General features: G+C 43.6%; 2 protein-coding genes and 1 long non-coding RNA gene across 3 annotated transcripts in view; all 3 read right to left on the bottom strand.

Moving 5' to 3' along the window:
- Nucleotides 1-19797, bottom strand: part of LOC141350582 (uncharacterized) — a 76087-nt gene that overhangs the window by 28529 nt on the left and 27761 nt on the right. The gene's annotated exons all lie outside the window — the stretch shown is intronic.
- Nucleotides 884-4060, bottom strand: LOC141350560 (uncharacterized). Its single transcript, XM_073855951.1, has 2 exons — nt 3875-4060; nt 884-3779 (listed from the first exon to the last, which is right to left on the bottom strand). Exons 1-2 carry the CDS (start codon nt 4058-4060, stop codon nt 1206-1208), a joined length of 2760 nt encoding a protein of 919 aa, XP_073712052.1. The 3' UTR covers nt 884-1205.
- On the bottom strand, nt 4133-6876 carry LOC141350566 (uncharacterized). Its single transcript, XM_073856002.1, has 2 exons — nt 6576-6876; nt 4133-5863 (listed from the first exon to the last, which is right to left on the bottom strand). Exon 2 carries the CDS (start codon nt 5678-5680, stop codon nt 4133-4135), a length of 1548 nt encoding a protein of 515 aa, XP_073712103.1. The 5' UTR covers nt 5681-5863; nt 6576-6876.

Genomic DNA, 19797 nt, shown 5'->3' with positions numbered 1-19797 from the left:
GGAATTATAGTACAACCTACAGAGTAGGATAACCTGACTGTACAAAATGCTTTCAGATTGTCCTACTAGTATAAATTAAACAGGTAGAATGACCTGAAGGTGCAAAATGCTTTCAGATTGTCCTACTATTATAAGTTAAACAGGTAGGATGACCTGAAGGTGCAAAATGCCTTCAGATTGTCCTACTAGTATAGATTAAACAGGTAAGATGACCTGAAAGTGCAAAATGCCTTCAGATTGTCCTACTAGTATAAATTAAAGAGGTAGGATGACCTGATTGTACAAAATGCTGTCAGATTGTCCTACTAGTATACGGGTCTCCATACCGGATTTTCTATTTGGGTTTACTCCCATAGCCTTTGACCAGACAAGGCCAACCTGCAAGGCAGCAGGAAACTCGTGGAAGGCGGGGTCGTTCATTTCCCGTGCAGATGCAAGGCATCTGCCCACTGCCCACGATTGTGCTATAAGTATAAATTAAACAGGTAGGACAACCTGAAGGTGCAAAATCCTGTTAGGATGTCCTACCAGTTTTAATTAAACAGGCAGGATGACGTGAAGGTATAAAATGCTTTCAGATTCTCCTACTAGTTTAAAATAAACAGGTAGGATGACCTGAAGGTGCAAACTGCTTTCAGGTTGTCCTACTAGTTTAAATTAAACAAGTAGGATGTCATGAAGGTGCAAAATGCTTTCAGATTGTCCTACTAGTATAAATAAACATGGAGGATAACCTGACTGTACCAAATGCTGTCAGATTGTCCTACTAGTATAGATTAAACAGGTAAGATCACCTGAAAGTGCAAAATGCTTTCAGATTGTCCTACTAGTATAAACGAGAGTTACGTATGTAACTACGGTTCTATGAATCCCGGATGACCGCCAGAGGCGGTGCTTAAGCACTGAATGATCCATCTCGCGCATGCGCAGGTCGAGTGTTTATACCAACAAAGTCACCCGTGACCCCTGATGCCTACGGAGAGTCTATAACTTCCGGTGACATCAGAGGATCTGTTCCTACAGAATCTTCTCGCGAGTACACGGGAATTCTGAGTGACAGAACGCTCTGGCGGTCATCCGGGATTCATAGAACCGTAGTTACATACGTAACTCTCGTTCTATTTCATCCCTACTGACCGCCAGAGGCGGTGCTTAAGCACTGGATGACACATACCAGAAAAGTCACGAGGAATTTAGCACGTACCTTATTGAGAGGACAGCGCAGAGTCTGGCAACAGGACCACCTCCAGTGGATGGGGGGTGGCGACATTCACCCGGTAGAACCTGGAGAAGGTACTCGGGGATGCCCATGATGCCGCCTCACAGATGCGCTCCAGGGGCACGCCGCGCAGGGCCGCCCATGAAGTTGAGACTGCCCTGGTAGAGTGGCACCTCACCCCGGATGGCAGGGGGTGACCACCTCGTTTATATGCCTGGGTGATTACATCCACCACCCAATGAGACAACCGCTGTTTGGAGAGAGCACAGCCCCTCCTAGGACCACCATAGCAGAGGAAGAGCTGGTCTGACTGCCTTATACTTGCAGTCGCGACAACGTAGGCTCTGAGAGCCCGTACGGGACACAGCAGCTGTAATCTGTCCTCCCCTTCTGGGGGAGTAAATTGTGCCAGGTGGATAGGCTGGTTAAGGTTGGTTGATGACAAAACCTTCGGAAGAAAAGCTGAATTCGGCCACAGGGTAACCCCCGAGCCATCGGAGTTCCACCTCAAACATGAGTCACTCACAGAGAGCGCATGAAGTTCCCCAACACGTTTCGCTGACGTGATAGCAAGGAGAAAGGCAGTCTTAATAGAGACCCACTTCAGCTCTGCCTGAGCCAGGGGTTCAAAGGGAGGTGAACATAGGGAATCGAGCACCAGGTGTAGATCCCAGGCTGGAGCGCGTTGTGCTCGTGGGGGGCGTAACCGCCATGCACCCTTCAGAAAAAGGGACACCAATCTGTGACACCCCACCGTGTCGTTGTCCACCCGAGCATGTCGAGAGGAAATGGCTGCCACATATACCCTCAAGGTAGCCGGGGACCGGCCGCCATCCAAGAGTGACTGGAGAAACTCTAGAATCTTTGGAACTGAACAGTGCACAGGGTCCACATTCCTGTCTGAGCACCATGTAGTAAACAGCCGCCACCTGTTCTCATACTGCGCCCGGGTAGAAGGCGCCCTTGCATTCAATATGGTATTGCAGACGCCATCTGAACACTCAGTCAGCAGCGGGTCGGGCCCTGCAGCGACCAGACCCACAGCTGCAGGCGGTGAGGATCGGGATGCCAGATTTGGCCCCGTAACTGAGACAGGAGATCCCTCCTGTCTGGGAGGCGCCACGGTGAACCGTTGCAGAGGCTGTACAACAGTGGAAACCATGTTCTTCCCGGCCAGAAGGGGGCTACCAACAGTAGCCTGTGACCGTGTTGGAGGACTCTCTGCAGTGTTGGAAGAATCAGAGGGATTGGTGGAAAAGCATAGAGGAGAACCTCTGGCCAATCGTGTGCGAGAGCATCCTGGCCCAGAGGGCTGCTCTTCTCCGTCCAGGAGAACCAAAGGGGGCAATGGGTCGATTCCTCTGAGGCAAAGAGATCCACCCCTGCCCTGCCGAAGATGTCCCAGATGCTGAGGACCACATCCGGATGAAGCCGCCACTCCCCCGGCGGAGGCTTGCAACGGGAGAGTAAGTCTGCCGCCTGATTCTGCTCCCCAGGCAAATACATCGCCCTCAGGCTGGCCAGGTGTGGCCCTGCCCACAGCAGGAGATCCTGGGATGCCTGCAGCAGTGGTGCAGACTTGGTGCCTCCTTGGTGGTTTATGTGAGACACAGTCGAGACATTGTCTGATCGCACAAGCACATGCCGGCCTCCCAGGAAGGGAAGGAAAACCTGCAATGCCTTGTGCACAGCCCGCAGTTCCAGGACATTGATGTGCTGTGAGCGCTCCTGCACAGACCACAGCCCCTGAGCTGTTCGATTCTGCCACACAGCACCCCATCCCGAGAGGGAAGCATCTGTTGTGAGGATTTCCCGACGAGATGCGATGGAACCCAAGGGCATGCCCTGCAGGAGAAATGACCTTACTCTCCATGGGGCCAGAGCAAGAAGGCAACGACGTGACACCTTGAGTTTCCTGTGCCGGTGCCACTTGACATCTAGGTGAAAGCCGTGCAACCACCTCTGGAGGGGACGCAGCGACAGCAGTCCTAGAGGAATCACGGTAGCGGCAGCTGTGAGTTTCCCTAGGAGGCGCAAAAACTCCACATAGCATAACTGCCTGCCCCCCCGAAACAGGAGGAGGCGGCGGAGGATGTCGTCCACCCGCTGTGGTGATGGGCGAGCCTTCATGGTGATTGCATCGAGAGTCATCCCGAGAAAAAGCGTGCCCTGCGATGGAACCAGGCAACTCTTTGTAAAATTCACCCGGAGGCCCAGGCGGGCCACATGAGAGAGAAGACACGACGTGTCCAGTGCCACCTGAAACTGGGATGGCGCACAGATGAGCCAGTCGTCCAGATATGGGAGAATCTTCATGCCCCGCGACTGCAAGTGCGAGAGGGCTGCCGTCACACACCTGGTGAACACCCGAGGGGAAAGGGAGAGACCGAATGGGAGCACTCGGAACTGGAAATGACGCCCTTGAAAGGCAAACCGCAGAAACTGCCGATGGTGTGGAGCTATAGGGATGTGGAAGTAGGCATCCTTCAGGTCTACTGACGTAAACCACTCTCCTTTGGCAATTGTACGTAGAACCTCTGCAGTGGTCAGCATGTGGAACCTCAGAACCTTCAGGAACCTGTTGAGACCCCTTAGGTCGAGGATAGGACGGAGTCGCCATCTTTCTTTGCTACCAGAAAGTAAGTTGAGTAGAACCCCCCGGGGTGCAATAGGGGATCTACTGGCTCGATGGCGCCCATGTCCAGGAGGGCGGACAACTCCTGGGTGAGGGCTTGGGCTTTTGCCGGGTCGCTTATGATGGTCATCTTGACCCGGCCATGGGCTGGGGGCCGGCGTCGGAACTGAAGTTTGTACCCGTGGGTTAAGGTTGAGAGCACCCATGGGTCCCTGATGGAAGCAGCCCAATAGCTGAGCTGCTGCTGGGAAAAACAGCCGACGGCCGACCCCCGGGCTTCAGCGCCGGGGTCCCCGGCCTCTAAAGGTTCCAGAGGCACGACGGGTTGGAAAGGACTGAGGTTGTCCTGAGGGCAGCCGGTCAGGCACCCGAAAGGTCGGTGCCTGCTGCTGAGCAGGCTGTGGACGTGGGCGCAGAGACCTTAGGTAGCCCCTAGGGTGAGCCTGTGGACGAGAGCTGCGCTGTGGGGCAGCTGGAGGACCTCTAGGCCTGCTAGGAGGCGGAACGCTTCTTTGAAGCCCGGACAGCTGCTGTCGAGTCCGTCCGGCTTGGACCGTGCGCTCAAGCGCTTCCAGAGCTGCGGAACCAAACAGCTCCCCTGGTTCCACCGGAACACTGCGGAGGGTTCTCCTACAGGCCTCAGTGAGAGGAGATTGTGCCAACCATACCTGGCGGCGAGCCTGCACAAGAGTAGACATCAACCGCCCCAATTCCCTAGACATCAATGCGAATGCCTGTAGTGAAGCATCGCTAAAATTGTGGACAGAGGCATCCAACTCAGTCTCCTGCAGGGAAGTTGACAAAGCGAGCATCAGGTGGGACATGGAGTTACCGATGCGTCCCATGCGGGCCGCTGCATCATAGGCCTTACAGAGCAGGTCATCTGTAACCCGGCACTGGGGACGAGGGCACCTAGCATCCGGCCTCAAAGCCTCATCAGGTGAGATGATAAGAGCCGCTATTGTCGGCTCAACTGCTGGCATGCGGTCCAATCCGAACTTCTGGGCGTCCTGCATGGCTGCCAGGGTCCGGCCATCGGACGTTGCATGAGAGAGGGCCCTAGAATCCCTCCAACATGCCTGCAACTCCCTCAAATACTCCTCCGATGGGGGCGCAGTAAAGCTGACGGAGGCTGGGACACGCCTGAAAAAAGCACTGGCCGGAGCCGGCTGAGTTTGCGGGACGTCCAACTGGAGACGAGCAAGAGCCATACGAATGATGGCTCCCATAGAGCAGTCCTCAACACCACCAGTAGAGCTATGGGTTGAAGAACGGGAGCAGGCCCCAGAAGGTTGGGAGGCTTCCATCTGTGGAAGTACCTCTGGCTCATATTCATTAAACTGGCCAGCTGACGCTGCCATGGAAAGCACATCGTCCTCCGACTCCAAGGAGGCTGCCGAGGGGACAAAATCATCTGGCGGCTCTGCTCCAGTACCGGACTGGAAAGCCAGGAAGAGGGACTTCATAGTATTGAGCTCCGCTGTTAGTTGGTCCACTTTAGAGGCAAGCCGGGGTCCCTTAGCCTTTTTTGCAGGAGTGGGGCCTGCAGCCTCAGCAGCCCGACGTTTAGACTGCCCAGACTGATCTGGAACCAGTCGCTGGGCTGGGGTCAAATGTCCAATCGACAAAGTAGAGCCCAACAGTTGCTCCACCTCAGCCAGTCTAGCTGCCCTCACTGCCCGAGGCATGATACCGCAGTTCATGCAGGGGTCGTCAGAAAGACCCTCCTTTAAATGTTCGAAGCCAAGACATGAGGGACATAAATCATGGCCATCCTCAAGCTGCAGAGGAGCCATACAGGCCGAGCAGGAGTGGTTGCCAACCATGCTGGCAACTGAGAAAAAAAGGTAGCCTCGGCGGAAACGCTGCCACCAATTAGTCACAGGGGCACACCTATGCTGGGAGCGGGAGCGAAAACACTACCTTCACCAGCTAAGGGTAAACTATCCCAACGAAAAAATAGACACAGAATGCAGTACAGATGCCGGGAGAGGGAGCGAAAGCACAACCTTCACCAACAAATGTAGCAAAAAAGAAAAAAGATTAGCTTCAGCGGGAACACTGCCACCAATCTAGTCACTGAGGTACAAATATGCTGGTAACGGGAGCGAAAGCACTGCCTTCACTAGCTTAGGGTAACGAAAAAATAAGACACTAAACGCAGTACCGGTGCCGGGAGCGAAAGCACAACCGTCACCGCAAACGTTGTGAAGCCAGTTAAGGGTAAGCGCTATTAACAAAAACCGGCACAACCGAGTTGGCACGAATACACAAAGCGCCGTTAAGCGCCGAAACGATTAACAAAAAACTGGCACAACCGAGTTGTTGCAAAATACACAAAGCGCAGTTAAGCGCCGAACGATTAACAAAAAGCTGGCACAACCGAGTTGGCACGAATACACAAGCGCAGTTAAGCGCCGAACATTTAACAAAAACCGACACAACCGAGTTGGTACTAAATACAAAAAGCGCAGTTAAAGCGCAAAAAAACGTTTAACAAAATAAACCGGCACAACCGAGTTGGCACAAAGTAACTACACGAGCGCAGTTGAACAATCAACCAAAAAACTCGTCCGTGTTACAACAATAAATCGCAGATGAATCAATAATATAAAGGTAACTGTTAACGTTAGATTACAAATGTCGGGAGAGGGAGCGAAAACACAGCCGTCACCAACAAATGCACCAAACGAGCAGTTATATAAAAAGTTTGTAACTCACCTGTCGGTAGATTTCGTTGCGGCCTTTGGAGGGCGAGCAACTCGCTGCTCCGACAATAAAATGTCACAAGGCCACCAGCAACGAATGAAACACAATATCCTGTAGTCTTTTGCTAGCGCGGAAAAAACAACCTGCGAAGCGAGAAGATGAAAAGGAACAGATCCTCTGATGTCACCGGAAGTTATAGACTCTCCGTAGGCATCAGGGGTCACGGGTGACTTTGTTGGTATAAACACTCGACCTGCGCATGCGCGAGATGGATCATTCAGTGCTTAAGCACCGCCTCTGGCGGTCAGTAGGGATGAAATAGAATTAAACAGGTAGGATGACCTGAAGGTGCAAAATGCTTTCAGATTGTCCTACTAGTATAAGTTAAACAGGTAGGATGACCTGAAGGTGCAAAATGTTTTCAGATAGTCCTACTAGTATAAATTAAACAAGTAGGATGACCTGAAAGTGCAAAATGCTTTCAGATTATCCTACTTTTTTTGGCCCGCCACCACCCCCCCCTCTTCGGAGGACAACTTTATTTTTTAATACAGCAAATTATCTACACAATATGTTACAATAAAGACAATAGATTTATATACACACTGCATTATTTCTCCTACCATAAACATTCACCCAGTTTAGTAAGACCCTAGGTACTTAAGGAGAGGAGGGATTATAGTACAACCTACAGAGTAGGTAGGATAACCTGACTGTACAAAATTGTTTTAGATTGTCCTACCTGTATAAATTGAAGAGGTAGGATGACCTGAAGGTGTGGTTATCTGTCGTCGTCATCATCTGTTTACCTACAAGGAAAGTACAGTTAATCATCTTGTTATATCTGGGACATTAAAGAAGTGTTTGTGCGGAGATTACCTGTGTTCATCAACCAATCATCTTCTGCAGATCTATATCATCTGCTGTTAAACTGCTAGTTTAAATTAAACAGGAAGGATGACCTGAAAGTGCAAAATGCATTCACATTGTCCTACTAGTTTAAATTAAACAGGTAGGATGACCTGAAGGTGCAAAATGCTTTCAGGTTGTCCTACATGTATAAATTAAACAGGTAGGATGACCTGAAGTGAGAAATGCTGTCAGGTTGTCCTACTAGTTTAAATTAAACAAGTAGGATGACCTGAAGGTGCAAAATGCTTCCAGGTTGTCCTACTAGTTTAAATTAAACAGGTAGGATGACCTGAAGGTGCACAATGCTTTCAGATTGTCCAACTAGTATAAATTAAATGGGTAGGATGTCCTGACAGTACAAAATGTTGTCAGATTGTCCTACTAGTATACGGGTCTCCATATCGGATTTTCTATTTGGGTTTACTCCCATAGCCTTTGACCAGACAAGGCCAACCTGCAAGGAAGCAAGAAACTCGTGGAAGGCGGGGTCGTTCATTTCAGGTTGTCCTACTAGTTTAAATTAAATTGTACTAAATCCTTTCAGATTGTCCTACTAGTATAAGTTAAACAGGTATGATGGCCTGAAGGTGCAAAATGCTTTCAGATTGTCCTACTAGTATAGATTTAAAATGTAGGATGACCTGAAGGTGCAAAATGCTTCCAGGTTGTCCTACTAGTATAAGTTAAACAGGTAGGATGACCTGAAGGTGCACAATGCTTTCAGATTGTCCTACTAGTATAAATAAACATGGAGGATAACCTGACTGTACCAAATGCTGTCAGATTGTCCTACTAGTATAAGTTAAACAGGTAGGATGGCCTGAAGGTGCAAAATGCTTTCAGATTGTCCTACTAGTATAGATTTAAAATGTAGGATGACCTGAAGGTGCAAAATGCTTCCAGGTTGTCCTACTAGTTTAAATTAAACAGGTAGGATGACCTGAAGGTGCACAATGCTTTCAGACTGTCCTACTAGTATAAATAAACATGGAGGATAACCTGACTGTACCAAATGCTGTCAGATTGTCCTACTAGAATAAATTAAACAAGTAGGATGACCTGAAGGTGCAAAATGCTGTAAGATTGTCCTACTAGTATAAATTAAACAAGTAGGATGACCGGAAAATGCTAAATGCTTTCAGATTATCCTACTTTTTTGGCCTGCCACCACCCCCCCCTCTTCGGAGGACAACTTTATTTTTTAATACAGCAAATTATCTACACAATATGTTACAATGAAGACAATAGATTAATATACACACTGCATTATTTGACCTACCATAACCATTCACCCAGTTTGGTAAGACCCTGGGTACATAAGAAAAGGAGGAATTATAGTACAACCTACAGAGTAGGATAACCTGACTGTACAAAATGCTGTCAGATTGTCCTACTAGTATAAATTAAACAGGTAGGATGACCTGAAAGTGCAAAATGCTTTCAGATTGTCCTACTAGTATAGATTAAACAGGTAGGATGACCTGAAAGTGCAAAATGCTTTCAGATTGCCCTACTAGTATAAATTTAAAATGTAGGATGACCTGAAGGTGCAAAATGGTATAAATAAACTTGGAGGATAACCTGACTGTACCAAATGCTGTCAGATTGTCCTACTAGTTTAAATTAAACAGGTAGGATGACCTGAAGGTGCAAAATGCTTTCAGACTGTCCTACTAGTATAAATAAACATGGAGGATAGCCTGACTGTACCAAATGCTGTCAGATTGTCCTACTAGTATAAATTAAACAAGTAGGATAACCTTAAGGTGCAAAATGCTGTTAGATTGTCCTACTAGTATAAATTAAACAAGTAGGATGACCGGAAAATGCAAAATGCTTTCAGATTATCCTACTTTTTTGGCCCGCCACCACCCCCCCTCTTCGGAGGACAACTTTATTTTTTAATAGAGCAAATTATCTACACAATATGTTACAATGAAGACAATAGATTAATATACACACTGCATTATTTGACCTACCATAACCATTCACCCAGTTTGGTAAGACCCTGGGTACATAAGAAAAGGAGGAATTATAGTACAACCTACAGAGTAGGATAACCTGACTGTACAAAATGCTGTCAGATTGTCCTACTAGTATAAATTAAACAGGTAGGATGACCTAAAAGTGCAAATTGCTTTCAGATTGTCCTACTAGTATAGATTAAACAGGTAGGATGACCTGAAAGTGCAAAATGCTTTCAGATTGTCCTACTAGTATAAATTAAAGTACCGGATTTTCTATTTGGATTTACTCTCCATAGCCTTTGACCAGACAAGGCCCACCTGCAAGGCAGCAGGAAACTCGTGGAAGGCGGGGTCGTTCATTTCCCGTGCAGATGCGAGGCATCTGCCCACTGCCCACGATTGTGCTATTAGTATGAATTAAACAGGTAGGATAACCTGAAGGTGCAAAATCTGTTAGGATGTCCTACTAGTTTAAATTAAACAGGTAGGATGACCTGAAGGTGCAAAATGATTTCAGGTTGTCCTACTAGTTTAAATTAAACAGGTAGGATGACCTGAAGGTGCACAATGCTTTCAGATTGTCCTACTAGTATAAATAAACATGGAGGATATCCTGACTGTACCAAATGCTGTCAGATTGTCCTACTAGTATAAATTAAACAAGTAGGATGACCTGAAGGTGCAAAATGCTGTTAGATTGTCCTACTAGTATAAATTAAACAAGTTGGATGACCGGAAAATGCTAAATGCTTTCAGATTATGCAACTTTTTTGGCCCGCCACCACCCCCCCTCTTCGGAGGACAACTTTATTTTTTAATACAGCAAATTATCTACACAATATGTTACAATGAAGACAATAGATTAATATACACACTGCATTATTTGACCTACCATAACCATTCACCCAGTTTGGTAAGACCCTGGGTACATAAGAAAAGGAGGAATTATAGTACAACCTACAGAGTAGGATAACCTGACTGTACAAAATGCTTTCAGATTGTCCTACTAGTATAAATTAAACAGGTAGAATGACCTGAAGGTGCAAAATGCTTTCAGATTGTCCTACTATTATAAGTTAAACAGGTAGGATGACCTGAAGGTGCAAAATGCTTTCAGATTGTCCTACTAGTATAGATTAAACAGGTAAGATGACCTGAAAGTGCAAAATGCTTTCAGATTGTCCTACTAGTATAAATTAAAGAGGTAGGATGACCTGACTGTACAAAATGCTGTCAGATTGTCCTACTAGTATACGGGTCTCCATATCGGATTTTCTATTTGGGTTTACTCCCATAGCCTTTGACCAGACAAGGCCAACCTGTAAGGCAGCAGGAAACTCGTGGAAGGCGGGGTCGTTCATTTCCCGTGCAGATGCAAGGCATCTGCCCACTGCCCACGATTGTGCTATAAGTATAAATTAAACAGGTAGGATAACCTGAAGGTGCAAAATCCTGTTAGGATGTCCTACTAGTTTAAATTAAACAGGTAGGATGACGTGAAGGTATAAAATGCTTTCAGATTCTCCTACTAGTTTAAAATAAACAGGTAGGATGACCTGAAGGTGCAAACTGCTTTCAGGTTGTCCTACTAGTTTAAATTAAACAAGTAGGATGTCCTGAAGGTGCAAAATGCTTTCAGATTGTCCTACTAGTATAAATAAACATGGAGGATAACCTGACTGTACCAAATGCTGTCAGATTGTCCTACTAGTATAGATTAAACAGGTAAGATCACCTGAAAGTGCAAAATGCTTTCAGATTGTCCTACTAGTATAAATTAAACAGGTAGGATGACCTGAAGGTGCAAAATGCTTTCAGATTGTCCTACTAGTATAAGTTAAACAGGTAGGATGACCTGAAGGTGCAAAATGTTTTCAGATAGTCCTACTAGTATAAATTAAACAAGTAGGATGACCTGAAAGTGCAAAATGCTTTCAGATTATCCTACTTTTTTTGGCCCGCCACCACCCCCCCTCTTCGGAGGACAACTTTATTTTTTAATACAGCAAATTATCTACACAATATGTTACAATAAAGACAATAGATTTATATACACACTGCATTATTTCTCCTACCATAAACATTCACCCAGTTTAGTAAGACCCTAGGTACTTAAGGAGAGGAGGGATTATAGTACAACCTACAGAGTAGGTAGGATAACCTGACTGTACAAAATTGTTTTAGATTGTCCTACCTGTATAAATTGAAGAGGTAGGATGACCTGAAGGTGTGGTTATCTGTCGTCGTCATCATCTGTTTACCTACAAGGAAAGTAAAGTTAATCATCTTGTTATATCTGGGACATTAAAGAAGTGTTTGTGCGGAGATTACCTGTGTTCATCAACCAATCATCTTCTGCAGATCTATATCATCTGCTGTTAAACTGCTAGTTTAAATTAAACAGGAAGGATGACCTGAAAGTGCAAAATGCATTCACATTGTCCTACTAGTTTAAATTAAACAGGTAGGATGACCTGAAGGTGCAAAATGCTTTCAGGTTGTCCTACATGTATAAATTAAACAGGTAGGATGACCTGAAGTGGGAAATGCTGTCAGGTTGTCCTACTAGTTTAAATTAAACAAGTAGGATGACCTGAAGGTGCAAAATGCTTCCAGGTTGTCCTACTAGTTTAAATTAAACAGGTAGGATGACCTGAAGGTGCACAATGCTTTCAGATTGTCCTACTAGTATAAATAAACATGGAGGATAACCTGACTGTACAAAATGCTTTCAGATTGTCCTACTAGTAATAATTAAACAGGTAGAATGACCTGAAGGTGCAAAATGCTTTCAGATTGTCCTACTAGTATAGATTAAACAGGTAGGATGACCTGAAAGTGCAAAATGCTTTCAGATTGCCCTACTAGTATAAATTTAAAATGTAGGACGACCTGAAGGCGCAAAACGCCCCCAGGCCGTCCCACCAGTATAAACAAACGTGGAGGACAACCCGACTGTACCAAATGCTGTCAGATTGTCCTACCAGCCTAAATTAAACAGGCAGGACGACCCGAAGGTGCAAAATGCTGTCAGATTGTCCTACCAGTATAAATTAAACATGGAGGACAGCCTGACTGTACCAAATGCTGTCAGATTGTCCTACTAGTATAAATTAAACAAGTAGGATGACCGGAAAATGCAAAATGCTTTCAGATTATCCTACTTTTTTGGCCCGCCACCACCCCCCCTCTTCGGAGGACAACTTTATTTTTTAATAGAGCAAATTATCTACACAATATGTTACAATGAAGACAATAGATTAATATACACACTGCATTATTTGACCTACCATAACCATTCACCCAGTTTGGTAAGACCCTGGGTACATAAGAAAAGGAGGAATTATAGTACAACCTACAGAGTAGGATAACCTGACTGTACAAAATGCTGTCAGATTGTCCTACTAGTATAAATTAAACAGGTAGGATGACCTAAAAGTGCAAATTGCTTTCAGATTGTCCTACTAGTATAGATTAAACAGGTAGGATGATCTGAAAGTGCAAAATGCTTTCAGATTGTCCTACTAGTATAAATTAAAGTACCGGATTTTCTATTTGGATTTACTCTCCATAGCCTTTGACCAGACAAGGCCCACCTGCAAGGCAGCAGGAAACTCGTGGAAGGCGGGGTCGTTCATTTCCCGTGCAGATGCGAGGCATCTGCCCACTGCCCACGATTGTGCTATTAGTATGAATTAAACAGGTAGGATAACCTGAAGGTGCAAAATCTGTTAGGATGTCCTACTAGTTTAAATTAAACAGGTAGGATGACCTGAAGGTGCAAAATGATTTCAGGTTGTCCTACTAGTTTAAATTAAACAGGTAGGATGACCTGAAGGTGCACAATGCTTTCAGATTGTCCTACTAGTATAAATAAACATGGAGGATATCCTGACTGTACCAAATGCTGTCAGATTGTCCTACTAGTATAAATTAAACAAGTAGGATGACCTGAAGGTGCAAAATGCTGTTAGATTGTCCTACTAGTATAAATTAAACAAGTTGGATGACCGGAAAATGCTAAATGCTTTCAGATTATGCAACTTTTTTGGCCCGCCACCACCCCCCCTCTTCGGAGGACAACTTTATTTTTTAATACAGCAAATTATCTACACAATATGTTACAATGAAGACAATAGATTAATATACACACTGCATTATTTGACCTACCATAACCATTCACCCAGTTTGGTAAGACCCTGGGTACATAAGAAAAGGAGGAATTATAGTACAACCTACAGAGTAGGATAACCTGACTGTACAAAATGCTTTCAGATTGTCCTACTAGTATAAATTAAACAGGTAGAATGACCTGAAGGTGCAAAATGCTTTCAGATTGTCCTACTATTATAAGTTAAACAGGTAGGATGACCTGAAGGTGCAAAATGCTTTCAGATTGTCCTACTAGTATAGATTAAACAGGTAAGATGACCTGAAAGTGCAAAATGCTTTCAGATTGTCCTACTAGTATAAATTAAAGAGGTAGGATGACCTGACTGTACAAAATGCTGTCAGATTGTCCTACTAGTATACGGGTCTCCATATCGGATTTTCTATTTGGGTTTACTCCCATAGCCTTTGACCAGACAAGGCCAACCTGTAAGGCAGCAGGAAACTCGTGGAAGGCGGGGTCGTTCATTTCCCGTGCAGATGCAAGGCATCTGCCCACTGCCCACGATTGTGCTATAAGTATAAATTAAACAGGTAGGATAACCTGAAGGTGCAAAATCCTGTTAGGATGTCCTACTAGTTTAAATTAAACAGGTAGGATGACGTGAAGGTATAAAATGCTTTCAGATTCTCCTACTAGTTTAAAATAAACAGGTAGGATGACCTGAAGGTGCAAACTGCTTTCAGGTTGTCCTACTAGTTTAAATTAAACAAGTAGGATGTCCTGAAGGTGCAAAATGCTTTCAGATTGTCCTACTAGTATAAATAAACATGGAGGATAACCTGACTGTACCAAATGCTGTCAGATTGTCCTACTAGTATAGATTAAACAGGTAAGATCACCTGAAAGTGCAAAATGCTTTCAGATTGTCCTACTAGTATAAATTAAACAGGTAGGATGACCTGAAGGTGCAAAATGCTTTCAGATTGTCCTACTAGTATAAGTTAAACAGGTAGGATGACCTGAAGGTGCAAAATGTTTTCAGATAGTCCTATTAGTATAAATTAAACAAGTAGGATGACCTGAAAGTGCAAAATGCTTTCAGATTATCCTACTTTTTTTGGCCCGCCACCACCCCCCCTCTTCGGAGGACAACTTTATTTTTTAATACAGCAAATTATCTACACAATATGTTACAATAAAGACAATAGATTTATATACACACTGCATTATTTCTCCTACCATAAACATTCACCCAGTTTAGTAAGACCCTAGGTACTTAAGGAGAGGAGGGATTATAGTACAACCTACAGAGTAGGTAGGATAACCTGACTGTACAAAATTGTTTTAGATTGTCCTACCTGTATAAATTGAAGAGGTAGGATGACCTGAAGGTGTGGTTATCTGTCGTCGTCATCATCTGTTTACCTACAAGGAAAGTAAAGTTAATCATCTTGTTATATCTGGGACATTAAAGAAGTGTTTGTGCGGAGATTACCTGTGTTCATCAACCAATCATCTTCTGCAGATCTATATCATCTGCTGTTAAACTGCTAGTTTAAATTAAACAGGAAGGATGACCTGAAAGTGCAAAATGCATTCACATTGTCCTACTAGCTTAAATTAAACAGGTAGGACGACCTGAAGGTGCAAAATGCCTTCAGGTCGTCCCACATGTATAAACCAAACAGGTAGGATGACCTGAAGTGGGAAATGCTGTCAGGTTGTCCTACTAGTTTAAATTAAACAAGTAGGATGACCTGAAGGTGCAAAATGCTTCCAGGTTGTCCTACTAGTTTAAATTAAACAGGTAGGATGACCTGAAGGTGCACAATGCTTTCAGATTGTCCTACTAGTATAAATAAACATGGAGGATAACCTGACTGTACCAAATGCTGTCAGATTGTCCTACTAGTATAAATTAAACAGGTAGGATGACCTGAAAGTGCAAAATGCTTTCAGATTGTCCTACTAGTATAGATTAAACAGGTAGGATGACCTGAAAGTGCAAAATGCTTTCAGATTGCCCTACTAGTATAAATTTAAAATGTAGGATGACCTGAAGGTGCAAAATGCTTTCAGGTTGTCCTACTAGTATAAATAAACATGGAGGATAACCTGACTGTACCAAATGCTGTCAGATTGTCCTACTAGTTTAAATTAAACAGGTAGGATGACCTGAAGGTGCAAAATGCTTTCAGACTGTCCTACTAGTATAAATAAACATGGAGGATAGCCTGACTGTACCAAATGCTGTTAGATTGTCCTACTAGTATAAATTAAACAAGTAGGATAACCTTAAGGTGCAAAATGCTGTTAGATTGTCCTACTAGTATAAATTAAACAAGTAGGATGACCGGAAAATGCAAAATGCTTTCAGATTATCCTACTTTTTTGGCCCGCCACCACCCCCCGTCTTCGGAGGACAACTTTATTTTTTAATAGAGCAAATTATCTACACAATATGTTACAATGAAGACAATAGATTAATATACACACTGCATTATTTGACCTACCATAACCATTCACCCAGTTTGGTAAGACCCTGGGTACATAAGAAAAGGAGGAATTATAGTACAACCTACAGAGTAGGATAACCTGACTGTACAAAATGCTGTCAGATTGTCCTACTAGTATAAATTAAACAGGTAGGATGACCTAAAAGTGCAAATTGCTTTCAGATTGTCCTACTAGTATAGATTAAACAGGTAGGATGACCTGAAAGTGCAAAATGCTTTCAGATTGTCCTACTAGTATAAATTAAAGTACCGGATTTTCTATTTGGATTTACTCTCCATAGCCTTTGACCAGACAAGGCCCACCTGCAAGGCAGCAGGAAACTCGTGGAAGGCGGGGTCGTTCATTTCCCGTGCAGATGCGAGGCATCTGCCCACTGCCCACGATTGTGCTATTAGTATGAATTAAACAGGTAGGATAACCTGAAGGTGCAAAATCTGTTAGGATGTCCTACCAGTTTAAACCAAACAGGTAGGATGACCCGAAGGTGCAAAATGATTTCAGGTTGTCCTACTAGTTTAAATTAAACAGGTAGGATGACCTGAAGGTGCACAATGCTTTCAGATTGTCCTACTAGTATAAATAAACATGGAGGATATCCTGACTGTACCAAATGCTGTCAGATTGTCCTACTAGTATAAATTAAACAAGTAGGATGACCTGAAGGTGCAAAATGCTGTTAGATTGTCCTACTAGTATAAATTAAACAAGTTGGATGACCGGAAAATGCTAAATGCTTTCAGATTATCCAACTTTTTTGGCCCGCCACCACCCCCCCTCTTCGGAGGACAACTTTATTTTTTAATACAGCAAATTATCTACACAATATGTTACAATGAAGACAATAGATTAATATACACACTGCATTATTTGACCTACCATAACCATTCACCCAGTTTGGTAAGACCCTGGGTACATAAGAAAAGGAGGAATTATAGTACAACCTACAGAGTAGGATAACCTGACTGTACAAAATGCTTTCAGATTGTCCTACTAGTAATAATTAAACAGGTAGAATGACCTGAAGGTGCAAAATGCTTTCAGATTGTCCTACTAGTATAATTTAAAATGTAGGATGACCTGAAGGTGCAAAATGCTTTCAGACTGTCCTACTAGTATAAATAAATATGGAGGATAGCCTGACTGTACCAAATGCTGTCAGATTGTCCTACTAGTATAAATTAAACAGGTAGGATGACCTGAAAGTGCAAAATGCTTTCAGATTGTCCTACTAGTATAAATTAAAGTACCGGATTTTCTATTTGGATTTACTCTCCATAGCCTTTGACCAGACAAGGCCCACCTGCAAGGCAGCAGGAAACTCGTGGAAGGCGGGGTCGTTCATTTCCCGTGCAGATGCGAGGCATCTGCCCACTGCCCACGATTGTGCTATTAGTATGAATTAAACAGGTAGGATAACCTGAAGGTGCAAAATCTGTTAGGATGTCCTACTAGTTTAAATTAAACAGGTAGAATGACCTGAAGGTGCAAAATGCTTTCAGATTGTCCTACTAGTATAATTTAAAATGTAGGATGACCTGAAGGTGCAAAATGCTTTCAGACTGTCCTACTAGTATAAATAAATATGGAGGATAGCCTGACTGTACCAAATGCTGTCAGATTGTCCTACTAGTATAAATTAAACAAGTAGGATAACCTTAAGGTGCAAAATGCTGTTAGATTGTCCTACTAGTATAAATTAAACAAGTAGGATGACCGGAAAATGCAAAATGCTTTCAGATTATCCTACTTTTTTGGCCCGCCACCACCCCCCCTCTTCGGAGGACAACTTTATTTTTTAATAGAGCAAATTATCTACACAATATGTTACAATGAAGACAATAGATTAATATACACACTGCATTATTTGACCTACCATAACCATTCACCCAGTTTGGTAAGACCCTGGGTACATAAGAAAAGGAGGAATTATAGTACAACCTACAGAGTAGGATAACCTGACTGTACAAAATGCTGTCAGATTGTCCTACTAGTATAAATTAAACAGGTAGGATGACCTAAAAGTGCAAATTGCTTTCAGATTGTCCTACTAGTATAGATTAAACAGGTAGGATGACCTGAAAGTGCAAAATGCTTTCAGATTGTCCTACTAGTATAAATTAAAGTACCAGATTTTCTATTTGGATTTACTCTCCATAGCCTTTGACCAGACAAGGCCACCCTGCAAGGCAGCAGGAAACTCGTGGAAGGCGGGGTCGTTCATTTCCCGTGCAGATGCGAGGCATCTGCCCACTGCCCACGATTGTGCTATTAGTATGAATTAAACAGGTAGGACAACCTGAAGGTGCAAAATCTGTTAGGATGTCCTACTAGTTTAAATTAAACAGGTAGGATGACCTGAAGGTGCACAATGCTTTCAGATCGTCCCACCAGTATAAACAAACATGGAGGACATCCTGACTGTACCAAATGCTGTCAGATTGTCCTACTAGTATAAACTAAACAAGTAGGACGACCTGAAGGTGCAAAATGCTGTTAGATTGTCCTACTATTATAAATTAAACAAGTTGGATGACCGGAAAATGCTAAATGCTTTCAGATTATCCAACTTTTTTGGCCCGCCACCACCCCCCCCTCTTCGGAGGACAACTTTATTTTTTAATACAGCAAATTATCTACACAATATGTTACAATGAAGACAATAGATTAATATACACACTGCATTATTTGACCTACCATAACCATTCACCCAGTTTGGTAAGACCCTGGGTACATAAGAAAAGGAGGAATTATAGTACAACCTACAGAGTAGGATAACCTGACTGTACAAAATGCTTTCAGGTTGTCCTACTAGTATAGATTAAACAGGTGGGATGACCTGAAGGTGCAAAATGCTTTCAGGTTGTCCTACTGTTATAAGTTAAACAGGTAGGATGACCTGAAGGTGCAAAATGCTTTCAGATTGTCCTACTAGTATAGATTAAACAGGTAAGATGACCTGAAAGTGCAAAATGCTTTCAGATTGTCCTACTAGTATAAATTAAAGAGGTAGGATGACCTGACTGTACAAAATGCTGTCAGATTGTCCTACTAGTATACGGGTCTCCATACCGGATTTTCTATTTGGGTTTACTCCCATAGCCTTTGACCAGACAAGGCCAACCTGCAAGGCAGCAGGAAACTCGTGGAAGGCGGGGTCGTTCATTTCCCGTGCAGATGCAAGGCATCTGCCCACTGCCCACGATTGTGCTATAAGTATAAATTAAACAGGTAGGATAACCTGAAGGTGCAAAATCCTGTTAGGATGTCCTACTAGTTTAAATTAAACAGGTAGGATGACGTGAAGGTATAAAATGCTTTCAGATTCTCCTACTAGTTTAAAATAAACAGGTAGGATGACCTGAAGGTGCAAACTGCTTTCAGGTTGTCCTACTAGTTTAAATTAAACAAGTAGGATGTCCTGAAGGTGCAAAATGCTTTCAGATTGTCCTACTAGTATAAATAAACATGGAGGATAACCTGACTGTACCAAATGCTGTCAGATTGTCCTACTAGTATAGATTAAACAGGTAAGATCACCTGAAAGTGCAAAATGCTTTCAGATTGTCCTACTAGTATAAATTAAACAGGTAGGATGACCTGAAGGTGCAAAATGCTTTCAGATTGTCCTACTAGTATAAGTTAAACAGGTAGGATGACCTGAAGGTGCAAAATGTTTTCAGATAGTCCTACTAGTATAAATTAAACAAGTAGGATGACCTGAAAG

This window comes from Misgurnus anguillicaudatus, chromosome 1 (genome assembly GCF_027580225.2).
Source record: "Misgurnus anguillicaudatus chromosome 1, ASM2758022v2, whole genome shotgun sequence".
Taxonomy (NCBI): Eukaryota; Metazoa; Chordata; class Actinopteri; order Cypriniformes; family Cobitidae; genus Misgurnus; species Misgurnus anguillicaudatus.
Note: the sequence above shows the minus strand (reverse complement) of the source record. Positions and strands in the feature narration are given on the sequence as shown.

Bases quoted from the DNA above. Each gene is read 5' to 3' on its own strand.
- LOC141350560 (XM_073855951.1), bottom strand. From the start codon at position 4,060: ATGGGTGCTCTCAACCTTAACCCACGGGTACAAACTTCAGTTCCGACG. The intron at 3,780-3,874 runs GTTCTACTCAAC...GAAGGTTCTGAG, and splicing joins CCCCTATTGCACCCCGGGGG to GTTCCACATGCTGACCACTG.
- LOC141350566 (XM_073856002.1), bottom strand. From the start codon at position 5,680: ATGGTTGGCAACCACTCCTGCTCGGCCTGTATGGCTCCTCTGCAGCTT.